This window comes from Heteronotia binoei, chromosome 11 (assembly GCF_032191835.1).
Source record: "Heteronotia binoei isolate CCM8104 ecotype False Entrance Well chromosome 11, APGP_CSIRO_Hbin_v1, whole genome shotgun sequence".
Taxonomy (NCBI): domain Eukaryota; kingdom Metazoa; phylum Chordata; class Lepidosauria; order Squamata; family Gekkonidae; genus Heteronotia; species Heteronotia binoei.
The window spans coordinates 36,038,127-36,054,538 of record NC_083233.1 but is presented as its reverse complement, the minus strand read 5'-3'; the positions used below and the strand labels follow the sequence as shown (position 1 = coordinate 36,054,538).

Genomic DNA, 16,412 nt, shown 5'->3' with positions numbered 1-16,412 from the left:
CTAACGACCTCTGCAAAGATTGTGCAAAAACCCGAGGGTCTGGGCTCCTTTCACAGCCATTTTGTTCTGCCTCCTCCCTCCCCCCCACTCCCCTTCAGCCTTAAAGACGCAGACACACCATCCAAAGAGGAAGGCTTTCCAAGTGGAGTCTAAAGCCTCTGGAGGTGGAACGGCACATGATGGCTGTGGGGGCAGGGCTTCCCCCCGCCAGCCAGCTGACTGGGGGCAGGAAGGAGCCTGGGAAAACAAGAGAACCCCCACTGGGACCTGGGGATTGGCAAGTCTAGCCTGCTGATCTGAGACCTGACAACACTAGAATGTAATAAAGGTGGCAAGTTGGGACATTCCTGTTATTCTCCTGTGCTTGCAAGCCAGGACTACAGTGCTGTCTGCATTCTGGGGCAAGACTTAGAAAAAGGAAAAAAAACTGAGCCATTTTTTCACAGTTGGAGTCACCACCTGGAGGTTCGCAACCCTGGAATGCTGTGACAGTTTGGGGGCACTTGGTCCACCAAGGCAAGCTGCAAATTGAGGAGAGGTCCTCCCATCATGAGGCAGTTCCTCTTTGAACTTTCCCCTTACTTTGCAGGATCACAGCTGTGCTGAAAGAGACCAAAGATAAAGCTTCCAAACCCTTGTGGAAGAGCTTCAAAAATCCATATTTCAGCTGCCTGTGGTTTCTAATTCATTATTTATATAATCGGCACACTTGAGCAATTGGTAACAATTAACTTACCTGGATGATTAGGGATCTTCCTGATTATAAAAAAAGGTCAGACAGCTCTAAGCCGGGATAATAATGTGTTCAGGAGAGGTTTTTAAAATCAGCATTTGGTGTAATTTAATAGCACCATATTTTTCTGCTAACAATCTTGCATTATTTAGCTTATATTTTCCAACACTGCCCATGGCGGATTCTATTTAAAGTGCTCGCTGGAACAAGGACCTAAAACTGCACAGTTTCTCTCATTAGTTACAATTAGGAGTGGGCAGGGTTGAGAAAACTGACTGTCTGATTAGCAAAATACCGTATGCACTGCCAGAAGGGAGACACTGTATGGGGATTAGTAGGGCACAGTACATATTTGAACACAGTGCAAAAATAGTAAATAGCCAAGTAAATGCATGCCTGAGCCACTCCCCGTATATCAGCAACTAAGATGGAGCCTGGATAGCACCGGCCTGATCTCATCAGATCTCAGAAGCTAAGCAGGGTCAGCCCCAGTAAGTTTTTGGAAGGGAGACCATCAAGGAATTCGAGTCGCTATTCAGAGGAAGGCAGTGGCAAACCCCGTAAATCTCTTGCCTTGAAAACACTGTGGGGTCACCATAAATCAGCTGTGACTTGATGGCACTTTACACATACAAGCTGGAACTTGCTTAGGCACTCCCATGAATAAAATTCCTAAAAACACCCGCTTCCTAGTCCATGTGCCAAATTACACCATTAGTTCATTAGCTCAGGTAGGTCTTGGTGCTTTGATAGTAGAGTCTTTCCTTGTACCCACTATGTGAGATCCTTTATTTCTGAGCAATTATGCTTGCAAGATTAAAGGCATTGCCTTCTGTGGTTTCTGAAGGCCACACATTGGGCATACCATTCTCAAACAGATAATGAAGCTTTTATTTAGGTGCTATTGAATCTGTAAGACATGTTCGATGTGAATGACCCTGGTATAATGCAAGATAGAAATGAATTAAACTTTTGACACTACAGTGGACCAAGTTCTCAGCAGATATTCTTGTTTCTAAATTACCAGTAGATTCAAGAGTAGAAAATAGACTCATGTTAGTTAAGTTTTTGGTTCCATCTCAGAGAGTTCAGGGAACTTACAAGAAAACAGTTGTCTTTGTAGTGTACATACTAGTTCTGTCTGGTCTGAATCCTTCCTTTCTTCATATTTCCAGTTTTGTTTGATAAATGCTACTCAAGACCTATAGGGCAGAGGAATAGAGTAAGAAAGGAAGGAAGGGAGAGCCTTTAATTCAAGGTTGCCCAACCATGCTGAAGCTGTTGACACTTTTGGAATTTTAAGAACAGGGACTGTGTGGCCCTGTTCACACAGCATGTTGAGTCCATGTTAAACTGACACGGTTCTGTTCCAAATATCTTTGTTCCGGATATTATCGATCAGACTGCAATACTGCAATTTGAATCACTCCACAGTGAAACCATCTTCTGCAGTCCACTGACAGCGCCATGCAGTTCTTTTTTCTCCACTTTTATGCGCATGCGCACATGATATGCACATGCACATATGCGTACATGCACATAGGTCAAAACATTATGTGGTTATGCAGTTATGTGCATATTGCTAAGTAGTAAAAAAAATGGCGGCCATAAACCGGATGTCTGAGGCTCCTTTTGCTCCGGGACAGCCTTCAGACATCCGGAAGTTGGTTGAGAACTATCCAGACAGGGAAACTATGAGGTGAAACCGGAGAACTCAAAAAACACCGCAAAGGAGCAGGTAACAAAATACTCCGGTTCCGAGAAGGATTTTTTTTGGGGGGGGGGCTACTACGAGTTCATACCAGGAAGCAGATGTTGCTGTCTGATCAGTCACTTTTAATCTGGTATGAAACAGCAGCGACAACTGATTATACTGTGCATCTGAATAGCCCCTGTGTGTGACAGAGTCCTGCTCCTGAAAGGAAAGGCTGCCCTGCCCCTGAAAGGAAAAACAGCCACTTGGGCTGTTTCATCGTTGAGCCTACAGGAGTGTTGCTCCAGTATACAGTCGCCTATCTCACTGGCTTCTTGTGAAAATAAACTGTGGAAGGGAGGACTGCAGATACTGCCTTGGACTCCTTGGAAGAAGAGCTAAATAAAAATGTATTAGCTTGAAAAAATATACCTCTAGACAGTAGCCTGTGTGGCATCACTGTCAGTACTTAGAAAGCAAACTAAGTGGCTTTTGGGCAATTTATTATTATTATTATTATTACTATCACTATTACTATTATTATTATTATTGTTGTTGTTATTATTTAGTTAAACCATTGGTTAAAACCATTGCTTTTTTCTGGATAAAGAGGTGCTAGAATGCTGAAGAGGGAAATGAAGGCGAGACACAGGGGTGCCCCTCATGAATTTTTAAATATTTTTTGAGAAAGTTGTTTCTCTGAAGAGATTCTGGAATTCTGTTCCATCACCTTCCCCCAGAAAAAAAACTGGTTAAAACTGTTTTATAGATTTTTCCCAAGGCTATAATAAAGCAATGCTGCCTGAGTTTTTTAGATAAAGTTTTTATAAACACATTTTAAATACTGACACACAAACTTTGCTGTACATATACCCTTTTAGTTATACCTCCTAATGGATGAATGTTACCCAATTTCTGTTGACTAGGTCATCAATAAATGTCATATATATTTTGGATTTTTGGTGGGTTTTATTGAATGGCCATAGTCAGCTTTAGTATTACAATCCTCTAATTAACAAGCTACTTTATTAGCGTGTCTGGGAGCAAGCAGCACTACTGTATGTTTTTTATTATAAACTCACTACTTTTATTGGATTGCACACAAAGCATCCGGGGGTCAAGGAAAGGGGTCTCCACTCTCAGAACTTGGAAAAGCAACAATGGATTGAGACTTTGGTACTGCTAATGCATCCACTTGTGTGGGAGGCTAGCGAAATGAAAAAGAAACCACATCTCTCTTATATAAGAAGTGAAAGAGTTGCTATATGAAGGTTTGTAGAAATGACCTCAGCGAGAACAGGTGGCTTTGGAAGGCAGTTCGGCAAGCAGAAAGGAAAACAAGTCACTTATGAACTACAGCTCAGACAAATGCAGGCCCTAAAGCATTACAGGCCATCCTAATCCATCAGAAAGAAAGAAACCTTTGCTTAGGAAATGATCAAGAGGTTGCAAGTTGATTAAGTTAGTCTTCTACAGAAGTGTTCACTACTACCCACCATTTCATAGTGCCAGCCACAAAAAGACTCCCATGTATCTGTGTGAAAGAGACATGTGCAATGTGATGCCCCCCTGAGATCCCTATTCCCCCTGGTCAAAGATGAGTCACCACTCAAGAGATGCCAAGGTTGCCCATTTTACTGATTTGTTCAGTTCCAATCAGCAGTTTCAAGACTAACAGTCACTCTGTAGCCTGGCTGGCTTTATTCCTAATTACCTTTACCTGTTTCTATCCAGGTTCTTAGACCTGCTTCCCCAGCTGAGGTTCTTTACCTGGTCATGGTAATTCCTAGCTGTGGTCACTTCATCTTCTGGTAAGGTTAATGCTAGCAGTAGCTTGGACACTCAAGCCAGACCCAGCCGTAGTTGTGACCACTTGGCCAGAAATGCCACTTTCCCCATCCAGTGGAGTCCTGTGTCTCTGCCTTCTATATAGAAATCAGACATGGTTGGCTTCTCTCCGTCCCAGCTCATAACAGGTCCCAACCCAATACTCTCCTCCCCAAAAAGGCTTCAGCTGGGTCCTTTTATCCTCATTCTCCTAGACCTGCCCAATTTCCTGTGCCTATTACTGAGTAAGTCTTTTCTTCCAAGGAGACCTTTGCACTCAAGTAGGTCTTCTCTCACTTGGGAAATGGCCCTGACTGTTAGAGTTGTCAACTCTGGGCTGGCAAATACCTGGAGATTTTGAAGGTGGAGCCTGAATAGTGTGGGGTTTTAGGAGGGGAGAGACTCCAGTGGAGTGTAATGCCATAGAGTTCATCTTCCAAAATGGTCATTCTCTCTAGGCAAACCGAATTCTGTTGCCTGGAGATCAATTATCATCTTAAGAGATTTCCAGCTACTACATGGAGGTTGGCAAGTCCACTGGTTTTCCTTCCTCTTTCTGTTTCAGCCATACCTTCACTGACCCTCGGGGCACCTCCTGCTGTTCTTTTGCAGTGCTGCTGGCATTCTTAGAGTAGTGCCCCTGTTCCACTCCTTCTCCCCTAGGGCTGGGGTGCTCAGGGATGTGACAAGTCAGAAAGGTATGCATGAGAAAATGGTTGCTTTTGTGGGTGGATGATCTAAATCAGGGCTTTTTTTGTAAAAGGAACTCCTTTGTATATTAGGCTGCACTCCCCTGGTGCAGCCAATCCTCCCAAAGCTTACAGAGAACAGGGCCTACTGTAAGCTCCAGGAGGATTGGCTACATCAGGGGGGTGCAGCCTAAAATGTAAAGGAGTTTTTGCTACAAAAAAAAGCCCTGATCTAAATTATTTCCTCCCATTATATCAACCTCAAAAAGATACAATTTCACCTTGCCATTCCTGTTCTGACCTTAAGTGGCATCTAACCCACTGTTGCACTAATCCATAATGGCAAGCAACTCAGTACCATAGTAAGCAGAGTTACACCCTTCTAAGTCTACTGAAGTCAACTCAAACTCCAGCTGGTACAGCATGCTGCGTCCCGATTACTGTCTGGTGCTAGACCAGGCATGCATGTCACACCCATTCTGCAGGCTCTCCACCTATTTTTGTAGAAAAAGCCCAGCAGGAACTAATTTGCATATCAAGTCACACCCCCTGATGTCACCATTGTTTCAGGGCTTTTTTGTGAAAAAAGCCCAGCAGGAACTTATTTGCATACTAGGCCATACCCCCTGGCACCAAGCCAGTTGGAACTGCACTCCTGTTCAAGAAAAACCATGCCTATCAGTCCCAAGACAAGATCCTGTTTATCACCCAGAAAGCCCTGAATGGCCTTGGCCCCCAAAACTGCAAAACTGCCTTTCCTGTAACTGTTATTCTCTGCCTTCTGAAGGTGTCACCTTGCAAATGATCCACATCTTCCCATTCACACAAATTCTCTTGTGGCACAGTCTGCCTCTCACTCTTCTATCAGTCTGTAGAACGTGCAAAACAGTAAAGTTCAGGAAGGCCTTTTTCCTTTACAGAACTGTAAAAGAATGGAACACTCTAGGAGGGCGCAGGAACTGGACTGTAATCCATTGCAGTGATTATTCTAGGTCTCATCGTGCTATTACGGCATTATCTTCTACCTCTGTAATTCCACTATGCCTTGCCTAAGCAGCTGTGGTCCACATTGTCTGCTGATCCAATCACATTATTCATTGGATGTCTTCTGCTATATGACTGCATTGTTGTTGTTTTTAAAATCTGCCCTTAGTCCCCACAAGAAAGGCAGGCTATAAATAAAGCAAACAAACAAACAAATAAATAAAGAAGAAGAGTTTAACTGCTCAGGATTGTACTGTTAATCTCAGGACCATGGTCTTGAATTCCATGTCAATCATAATATATTACAATACAGGGGTAGCCAAACTTGTTTAACGTAAGAGCCACATAGAATAAACATCAGTTGTTGGAGAGCCACAAGGGGAGGGAGGGAAGAAAGCAAATAGATAATAATAATAATAATATTTTATTTTTATATCCCGCCCTCCCCGCCAGGCGGGCTCAGGGCGGCTAACAGACATGGGAGGGAGGAGGAGAGGTGGAAAGAAAGCAGCTTTAATTTTACATGCATTCTCCAAGCCACCGGCTGGCGTGACTTGGAGAAGTAATTTAAAGTGACAAATGCCTTCTCTAAGCCAGACAATGGGGTGGTGGGGACTTCAAAAGCCACACAATGTGTGTGGAAGAGCCACACGTGGCTCCCAAGCCACAGTTTGGCCACCCTTGCTATAATACATACTGCATCTCTTTGCAACATAACTGTATTTGAACATGTACAATTTTTATTATTAACTTATAATCATATATCTAAACCTGGTTTGGATATATTTTAGTGTCTGTGATGAATTTTTTACTGGCAATACGTGTAAACCCCCCGTGCTGATGTCCTTGGCCAGAGCTCTCAGTTCCTACCTGTCAAATTAAGCTAGTAACAGCTGCAGTTTCCATTAAACTGTCTAATTTTTAAAGCTAATTACAAGTGTTGCTGATCACAGTTTTCTAGAGATGTGAAAAGCATGCACATGGAAATAAGACTGAGATTCTAACTATCTAATGCACAAGGAGTTTTACATAGATGCTACTTGGAGAAAAGCTGGTGGGACAGACTGAATCCTCTACCACAAAACAGGCTGGACAGTCACATGCTGAGTCTGACCCTTAGGGCGTTTTCGCACTTACCTTTTACTGGCGCGACCACCCTCCTCACGCCGGCGGATCTGCAGGGATTTCGCACCAGAAGCGCCGGCGCAGCCAAAAGAGCCGGCAACTTCCGTCGCGGAGCCAGCTCAAACGGAAACCGCCAAGAAGCAGGAAAACGTTTGAGCTGGCTCCGCGACGGAAGTTGCCGGCTCTTTTGGCTGCGCCGGCGCTTCTGGTGCGAAATCCCTGCAGATCCGCCGGCGTGAGGAGGGTGGTCGCGCCAGTAAAAGGTAAGTGCGAAAACGCCCTTAGTCTGTCATGATTACTGTTGTCTACTCTGACTGGCAGCAGCTCTTTATTTTTTTTTAATTTTTTAAATTTTATTTGATTTATATCCCGCCCTACCCCACCGAAGTGGGCTCAGGGCGGTTCACAACATAAAGGTTCTAACAGTAAAATTCAAATTTTAAAATACAATAGCAATATACATAATTAAAACATTAAAATCAATACATCAATCCAACAGTGCGCTATCTATAGACTTCCTTCAGTATTTTGGTATTTAGGGTTTCAGGCACCATTTACTACCTGATCTTTTCAACTTGAGATGCCAGGGAATGAACTTGGGACTTTCTGCATGGAAAACAGATGCTCTACCACAGAGTTGCAGTCTCTCCCTGGTCCTGGCCACAGTGCTGCTTTTCCTCTTCTCAGCAAAGCTGCTGATTGTTGTACAGCAAATGATTGCAAAAGATGTAGAGAAATTTTAGATCTAGTTCAGGGGTGTTGAACTCATTTGTTATGAGGGCCAGATCTGACATAAGTGAAACCTTGTCGAGCTGGGCCATGTGTGTCATAAAATGTAATGCCAGGTAGCAGAGATATAAACTTTATAAAGGACACGGACAAACACAATTAAAGATATTTTTTTAAAAAAAACTTAAAACACGCTGAAAACATTAGCACTTGTTCATCTTAATGGTGCTTTCTTTTTATCTCTTCTGTATGATCCAGGGAATTGGGCAAAGGAAGCTCTGGCTCTTTCGTTCCTTCCCCAAGAGACCAGGAGGGAGGAGCCTCAGCTAATAGAATGAAGAGAGGCTTGGCTCAGTAGCTCTGCTCTGCAACTGAGAGAGCTTAGCAATGCAAACTCTCCCTTCCCCCCCTCCCCTCAGCAAATGGAGAAAACAGAGGTTTTGCTCTGTAACTTCTGTACGATTGAGCAAGCCTGACAGAGCAAGCTGTGATGCAGAAGAAAGCAAGAGAGAAGAAGGAAGTAGATGACAGCCAGTTGCTTGGGGGCCTGATGGGAGCCCTCTGGGGGCCTGATTCGGCCCCTGGGCTGCATGTTTGACACCCCTGATCTAGTTTAACTAAACAGTGTAATGAGTTGCTAATAGCCGGTCATGGCTGGATCTCTGATCTCATTTCCTTTGGGAGAGTTTTTTATTGCCATCAAGTCAAACTGACTCTGGTGACCCCTAGTGGGGCTTGGAGGTAAGGGACGTTCAGAGGTTGCTCGCCATTGCCGGCCTCTGCATCACAACTCTGGTATTCCATGGAAGTCTCCCATCCAAATACTTAACAGGACAGACCCTGCTTAGCTTCTGATAAGATTTGGGTAGCCTGGACTATCCAGGCCGAATCTACCTTTAGATCCCCCCTCTGCCTGTCTCAGTCTAACCTACTTCACCAAGTTTCCGTTGTGCGGATAAAATGGAGGAGGGGGAGAACATTGTAATCTGCTTTGGGTCCCTGTTGTGGGGAAAATGCATTGTCCCATTTTTTAAAAAAAATTCTGAACCATATGTACTGTACTTGCACAGTTTGCCACAGTTCTTTCAGTTCATTTGTACCACCAGGGACTTCTTGCCTGGAGCAAGTGAAGCACTATCCCCTTCACCAAATTTTCAGGCATAAATGACAGAGCATGGCAGGAGTTCATGCAACTGGAAGTGACAAACCAAGTCCATTACCCCTTAGGGGACAGGAGAGATTCTAACTCCCCAGGCTTCCAAGAGGTCTGGGCACAGAAACAGAGATTTCAAATGGAAAAGGCAAGCATGACATCCTTTGGGGGGGAAGGTAGTAAAAGTCTTTCCTGCAGCAGGTTCCTAAGAGGGTCAGGCATGACTAGTGATGAGATAAAGCACCCTTCCCATTTAACAACTTCACACGGGTGCCCAGAAGGTCTGAGAATGTATTCTTTGAGAAAGGCCTCAATGAGCACACTATGCTGGAACAACAAAATCCAGCTCACTCCTGTTCCTACACATATTTCTGATGACCCACCCTTCCCCTTGCATTTATTGCAACCTGCCTCAATCTCTTGGGTTTGCTCACTCTTTTTGCAGCATTTCTGTAATCTTCGTTTACTACAGCCATATGGCACTGTCACAGTTACTGCCTTTCGATGTTACAATTCAAGTTCATCTTAGGGGGAAAAAAAGAAGAAGCAAATTACCAGCACTCTCCTCGGGATGCATCTGATGAAATGCTCAGGAAATATCCCATTGACCAATCAGGTTAAATATAATCAGAGAAATGTCAGTACCGGCAAATGCAAAAGTTTAGCATGATTGTTGGTTTTGACATCAAATCCCCCTGAGACATCTCCATGGTTCAGTTATCAGCAATATAATTCCTGCCCAGGCAACAGAAAGGGGGGGAGAGAATTCAACTCTAGTTTCCTTTCTATGATGATGCTACGGGGGGAAAAAACCCCATACTTGAAAATAATTGCACTATATATAGAGAACATTTGCATCCGGTTATTAATGGGGACCTATGCAATAATTAGATCACATTCTTTTCTTATCTGTTTTTCATCTGATGGATATAACGCATTCTCCATTCACAGCAAATGCAGCATAAATTATGCAAATTAAGAGAAATCATGCCAGTGTGCTTGATTTGCATGATTTATGCTGGTCACAGAATTCAGCTTGATTTGGCACCACATTTGGGTTCTAAGCACGAAACAGGACCTTAACGCAGACCTATTTATTTTATATTTTATCCTGATTTGCAGCCAAAATTGGCTTCCAAACTGTTCACAGGAAGAAAAAATATAACACAAATGCCATTAAAATTCAGTACTGTGAGGAAGGGATTCAGGACTGAACCGGACAATAGCAGCAAGAAACTGGAGTGAGGGGAGCTCACAGCTGGGCCAGCTTTTTGGCCAAAAATATGAAGCTACTTTACATTGAGTGAGATTCACTGATCCTATAAACCAACATCATCTACTCAGACCATCCAGGCTTTGAAAATGGAACAGGAGATGATGGCTCCAGACAGGCTTGGCACCTAATTTCTCTGGAACTATTTGTTCTGGAGAGTTTTGACTAGATACATCACCCTAATCCCATCTCACCCCATGGTCAACCGATCAGACTAGTGCTGCAAGGTCACCATTGAGCAGGCAGCAGCTTCTTCTAAAAAAAGTTTACTTTGTGCATGTGCAGATCCTCTTTATTCATCAATGGCAAATATGTGATTATGCACATATCGCTAACTGTGGGAAACCGCAGAACTCCCAAAGGGCTTGAGTGTGCAACAGAGTGATCAGATGCAAAGAAATGCACAGTGAGAACAATTAATTTGTAAATATTGGACTTTCTTTGGTGTTGGGAAAATTGGGGGTGAGGATGGGGCTGATGACTAGGGAACAGGAGACAGATGTCATTGTCTGGATACACACATTAAACCCAATAGGGAGAAGCAACAACATTGGAGTAAACAACTTGTCTGATTGAATCCAATGACTATGGAAACCAGCTTTAATTGACTAGTGTGTGGGGGGTGGTGGTGGTGGTATACATGTTAACATTATCAGTTCATCTCCCAAACTCAGTGGTGTTCAAGCAACTTCTACTAAGGTTGTCAACTTCCGGTTGGGACTCCATCTTTCAGAATTCCAACTGGTCCCCTGGAGCAAAAGGCTGCTTTGGAGGGCAGACTGCATGATATTCTGCCCTGCTGAAGTCCTTCTCCTCCCCAGGCTTTACCTCCAAAAGTCAGGAATTTTCCTATGCAGAACTGGCAACCCTACTTCATTCAAAAACAGGATTTGCCTCTCACTGGATCAGGGGCAGTGATTAGGAACAGTGCATGGGGGGGGGGGGGGATATTGCTACATAATTTCTTTTCTTGTTTCTTACTTTTATGGCCCCTGCCCAGCAGCAACCTGAATCCTGAATTTTCTTTGCCTGCCAGGAGGTCTGCCATGTCCTGGCATGCCAGGGTATTAAGATCACAATGATCTGAAACATCTCCTTTTTTCCTCAAAAGCTTACAGAACATTATGTGTCATTGGGCTGATTTTAATAAAAGGAGCTGTGTTTGGATTTGGGGCTTTTCGCTTGAGCCAATATCTTTCCTGTTAAGTGCTGCCTGATATTAACATTGCCAGGCCATGCCTGGTTCCTGGCAGGGGATCTTCTTTGGGCATGCTTTGGGCATGGAGCTCAATAACGTCACCTGGAAGTGATGTTCTTGCACCAGGCACATTGCAGGGGGGACACTCTAACAACTTTGGAAAAACATCTATGATTATATAGAGTCCCCCCCCCTAAAATGCTAGCGCGTCCCCCAATGATATGCTTGGTGCAATAATGTCACTTCTGGGTGACGTCATCATGCTGGGCACATTGTGAGGTGCTGATGCTCTTCATGGGCAGGGCTCCCCCTGCTGACCAGTTCCGTGGTGGTGGATTGGAGGCCTTGAAATCAGGGGAACCCCCATCCCTGGCAGGAGGCTGGGAAATCTACTTTAGATCCGCTCAACCAGATACTGAACTTGGACCTTTCAGGAAATGAAGCATGCACTTGAACTAGGGTTGCCAGGTCCCCCATGGCCACCAGAAGGGGATGGGGGGTAGGGCTGCCAGCAGCAACCTGAATCCTGAATTTTCTTTGCCTACCAGGATATTTCAGGATGGACCCTGGGGAGTTCAGGGAACTCAGTGGCATACAGAGGCCTAGAGTTCATCCTCCAAAGCATCAATTGTCTCCAAGAGAACTGATCTCTGTAGTCTGGAGAGGAACAATAATTTTGGGGGGGTCCCCGGGCCCAGCTGGAGGCTGGCACCCCTAAAATGCCTGAGCCACACAGGTCCTACTTTCTAACTCCTCACCTGGAACTTGCACAATATTTGACAGCTGGTTTTGCAACAGTGTCAGGAGGTAGCTACCGTACACAGCAGTCTTTGCTGCAAACCAGGTGTGAGAATCACAAGGCAAGACAAAAGCAGTAGTTTTTCTTTGTTCCAGAGATTGCGTTCAGTGGCAATGAAGTGCAATGTTCTTGCAAACTGCAAGGAGTACTGTCTAAGCAATCCCTCCGGGGCTGAGGTTAGCAGCAAATCAGCTTCCTTCTTAGCTGAAGCTGTGGTTTTCCTTCCTATTCAGGAGAGCAAATTTTACATCTGTGTTTTTGTTCTCTAAGCAGATTCCTGTTCTTGTCCACATAACTGACAGAGGGAGGACTCTAGATAGTCACCCACCTGTGGCAAACCTAAACATATCGTCAGTCCTTTGGATCCTCTGTCCATCTTTGCACTTTCCAAAGCTACCTTTTTCAATAACGTTTAGGCAGAGGTCTGTGACTTGATGTCATGAATACTTGAGAAATCTGCTCCATGAGAAATCAACTCCATGCCTCTAACAGAACCTAATGAGGCCCACAGGCATGGCATTCTATGGTTTGATTACTCAGAGCTTGTGACTGGTTTACACATAGCTTGTGTATCATGCAGGTTTCCTTTTTTTAAAAAATGCACTAAGTTGAAGCTGAAACCCGGTCTAGATTTTACTTCTGCCACAGAAATTGGGATCTTTATTCACACATATTGCAAAGGAGAACTCACAGATCTATGGCCAGGAACCCAGCTCCCTGCCCCTTTCCAAAGCACCCCATCTAAGAAGGTTTATTTTTAACATAGGCTTTTCCAAACACATGAGTTTCACTTCACAAATGAGAGGGAGGGGTGCCAGCCTCCTGGGGAGCCTGGGGATCCCCTGGAATTACAGCTCACCTCTAGGCTACAAAAATCACTTTCTCTGGAGAAAATGGCAGCTTTCAAGGGCGGACTCTGTGGCACTGCACCCCGCATAGGTCCCTATCCTCCCCAGGCTCCACTTCCAAATCTCTGGGAGTTTCCTAACATGGAGCTGGCAACCCTACTCCTGTCCCTCCACCAGTGGCCAGGGGGGTCTTGGCAATGCTAAGTAAGAACTTGGTTTATAGAACAAGACATAAATCCTAATTTAACATGAAAAAAACTGACTATTGCCACTCCCCCCAAATCTTCATTGACTGCCCAGCTCTGTCTGCTCACAATTCTTCCACGAAGAAAGTGAATTTTCCAGTGCCTTAAGTGATCCTAGCCTCTGTACATCTGAGGACAGTGAGATGCTTAAAGGGCATAAGATGCAACATATGTGTTCTTTATTGATGGCATTTATTAGATTTTGGCAGAAGCTTCTGATACTACTTTCACATGTCTGGTACTAACAATTCACAGACAATGTAACAGAGACATGTCTGGGGCTGGCAACAGAAGTTTCTACCCATTTTAAGGATTTCTACCCATTTTAAGGAAAATACTGATTTCCCCATTGATACCCTTGATCATGTGCATGACAGCCACCAGGCAGTGAAATCTCCACCTATTTCAGTGACAGTCTCCAGTGGCAGCAGAAAAAGTGAGGTCCCTGGGAACTGAGGCCATCTTGCATGAGCTTTTCCACCCCATCAACAGCAATCATTGTCCTGGACTGTGGAAGAGGAAACTGTATGATGACTGCAACACATATACTCTATAATGTGGAGCACGCTGTGGCAATCAGTATCTGGGCTGGCCAGTCCACTAGATGCACCGAAGTAATCACCTAGGGTGCCAGAGGGAGAGGGGTGCCAACTGGCCCTGTTGCTCCTGCCTGCGGCATCAGAATCTGCTTCAGAAAGCAGCAGCCCTATGAAGCACCCCCCCAAAAACCCATGAAGGGTCTGGTCCTTCTCTCCCTCCATCAGTGGGGGAGGACCCTCCTCCTCTTTCCTTTCCCTATGGTGTAGAGGCAAAGAGTGTATGTAGTGGCTTCCTGCTTCACTTCAATGTGGGGAGGAAGTGTGAAGGGCTGGGGGCAACTTCCTATATCACCACATAGCGGGAGGTAGATGAGTTGTGGCTAGGGTTGCCAATCCCCAGGTGGGGGCAAGGGATCCCCTGGTTTGGAGGCCCTCCCCCCACTTCAGGGTCATCAGAAAGTAGCGGGGGGGGAGGGAAATGTCTACTGGACACTCCATTATTCCCTATGGAGACCAATTCCCGTAGGGTATAATGGAAAATCTATATCTGCAGTTATCTGGGGCTTTGTGGGGTGGGGGCTTTTTAGGTAGGAACACCAAATTTTCTGCATTGCATCCAATGCCTCTCCTCAAAACATCCTCCAGTCAGTTTGGTGTAGTGGTTAAGTCAGTCAGTCAGTCACAGTCAGTCACATTTTATTTGTATCCCGCCCTCCCCGACCAAGCGGCTCAGGGCGGCTAACAGCAAAAAAACCTCAATACATACATTATACAATAAATAACATTTAACTACAATTAATTAAAATCCATTAAAATTCTAAAAAACATTAATGCATTTAGTGCTATATTCGCTGGCAAGTTTACTTAATAGTTTAGTAGTTTCAGCTGGTGAAGGCCGTTTGGAACAAGATGGTTTTGCAGGCCCTGCGGAACTGTTCAAAGTCCCACAGGGCCCGCATTTCCTCTGGGAGCTGATTCCACAGCTGTGGGGCCATAACAGAGAAAGCCCAAGTACGGGTACTCTGGAGTCTTACCTCCTTTGGCCCGGGGATAGTCAGCAGGTTCTTCCCTGCTGACCTCAGAGCTCTCTGGGGTTCATACGGGGAGAGACGGTCCCTAAGGTAGGCAGGTCCTCGGCCATATAGGGCTTTAAAGGTAATAACCAGCACTTTGTAACAAATCCGGTATATAACTGGTAGCCAGTGCAGTTCATGCAGCCCCAGCTGTATGTGCTCCCGCTTTGGGAGCCCCAACAACAGTCTGGCAGCCGCATTTTGCACTAGCTGCAGTTTCCAGGTTCGGCACAAAGGCAGCCCCATGTAGAGGGCATTACAGTAATCCAGTCTCTAGGTGACCGTTGCGTGAATCACTGTAGCCAGGTCCTTGCCCGCCTCAGATGAAAAAAGGCTGACTTGGCAGCAGCTGCTATCTGGGCCTCCATTGATAATGAAGGCTCCAGTAGAACTCCCAGGCTTCTGACCCGGCGCGCCGCTTTCAGTGGCGCCCCGTCAAAGACTGGGAGAGGTATTTCCCCTCCCAGAGTGCCCCGACCTAAGCAAAGGACCTCTGTCTTCGCCGGATTTAGTTTCAGCCCGCTCAGCCTTAACCAAGTTGCCATGGCCTGCAGTGCCAGGTCCAAGTTCTCTGGGGTGCAGCCAGGCCAGCCGTCCATTAGCAGATAGAGCTGGGTGTCATCTGCACACTGGTGACACCCAAGCCTGTACCTCCTGGCAATCTGGGCAAGGGGGCGCATATAGATATTAAATAGCATCGGCGAGAGAACTGCTCCCTGAGGCACCCCACAATGTAGTGTACACCTCTGGGAGAGCTCACCCCCAATTGCCACCTTTTGTCCCCGATCCTCAAGGAAGGAGGAAAGCCATTGTAAGGCCAACCCCCTAACCCCAACATCGGCGAGGCGGCGGGTCAGTAGCCGATGGTCGACCATGTCGAACGCGGCCGACAGGTCTAACAACATCAGCACCGCCACACCGCCTCGATCCAGATGCCGCTGGAGGTCATCCACCAACGCGACCAGCACTGTCTCCATCCCATGACCCGGGCGAAAGCCGGACTGGCAAGGGTCTAGGTTGGAAGCGTCACCCAGAAAACCCTGTAACTGCAACGCCACTGCCCTCTCTATAATTTTACCTAAAAACGGTAAATTCGAGACCGGCCGGTAATTTGCCAATTTTGCCGGGTCTGCTGTACTTTTTTTCAAGAGGGGGCGGACCAAGGCCTCTTTTAAGGGCGTTGGAAAACGCCCCTCCAGGAGGGATCTATTTATGATGTCCCGTAGAGGACATCTAAGCTCCCTCAGGCAAGATTTAATTAGCCAAGAGGGGCATGGGTCTAAATCGCAAGTTGTTGGGCATGCAGAGATGAGAATTCCGTCGACTTCCTCCAGGCTGAGCGGGTCGAAATGATCTTGAACTAAACCTGAAGACAGGCACGGAGCCTCCAGTTCGTGTACCGTATCCAATGTGATGGGCAGGTCCTGGCGGAGCGACGTGATTTTGTCTGCAAAATGTTTTGCAAAAGCCTCACAGCCTATTTCCAATTCTTTAACATTTGGCC

General features: G+C 45.6%; 1 protein-coding gene across 4 annotated transcripts in view; it reads right to left on the bottom strand.

The window, feature by feature from the left end:
- The window catches only part of IL1RAPL2 (interleukin 1 receptor accessory protein like 2), a 684,727-nt gene that overhangs the window by 265,337 nt on the left and 402,978 nt on the right, over nucleotides 1-16,412 (bottom strand). Inside the window, exon 1 of one of the 4 annotated variants that reach the window (XM_060250073.1) lies at nucleotides 4,197-4,428. The exons of the other annotated variants lie outside the window; for them this stretch is intronic. Coding sequence (XP_060106056.1) covers nucleotides 4,197-4,204 — 8 coding nt within the window. The 5' untranslated portion in view covers nucleotides 4,205-4,428. Of the gene's footprint in view, nucleotides 1-4,196; nucleotides 4,429-16,412 lie in introns of those variants that run through there. 4 annotated transcript variants of the gene reach the window in all.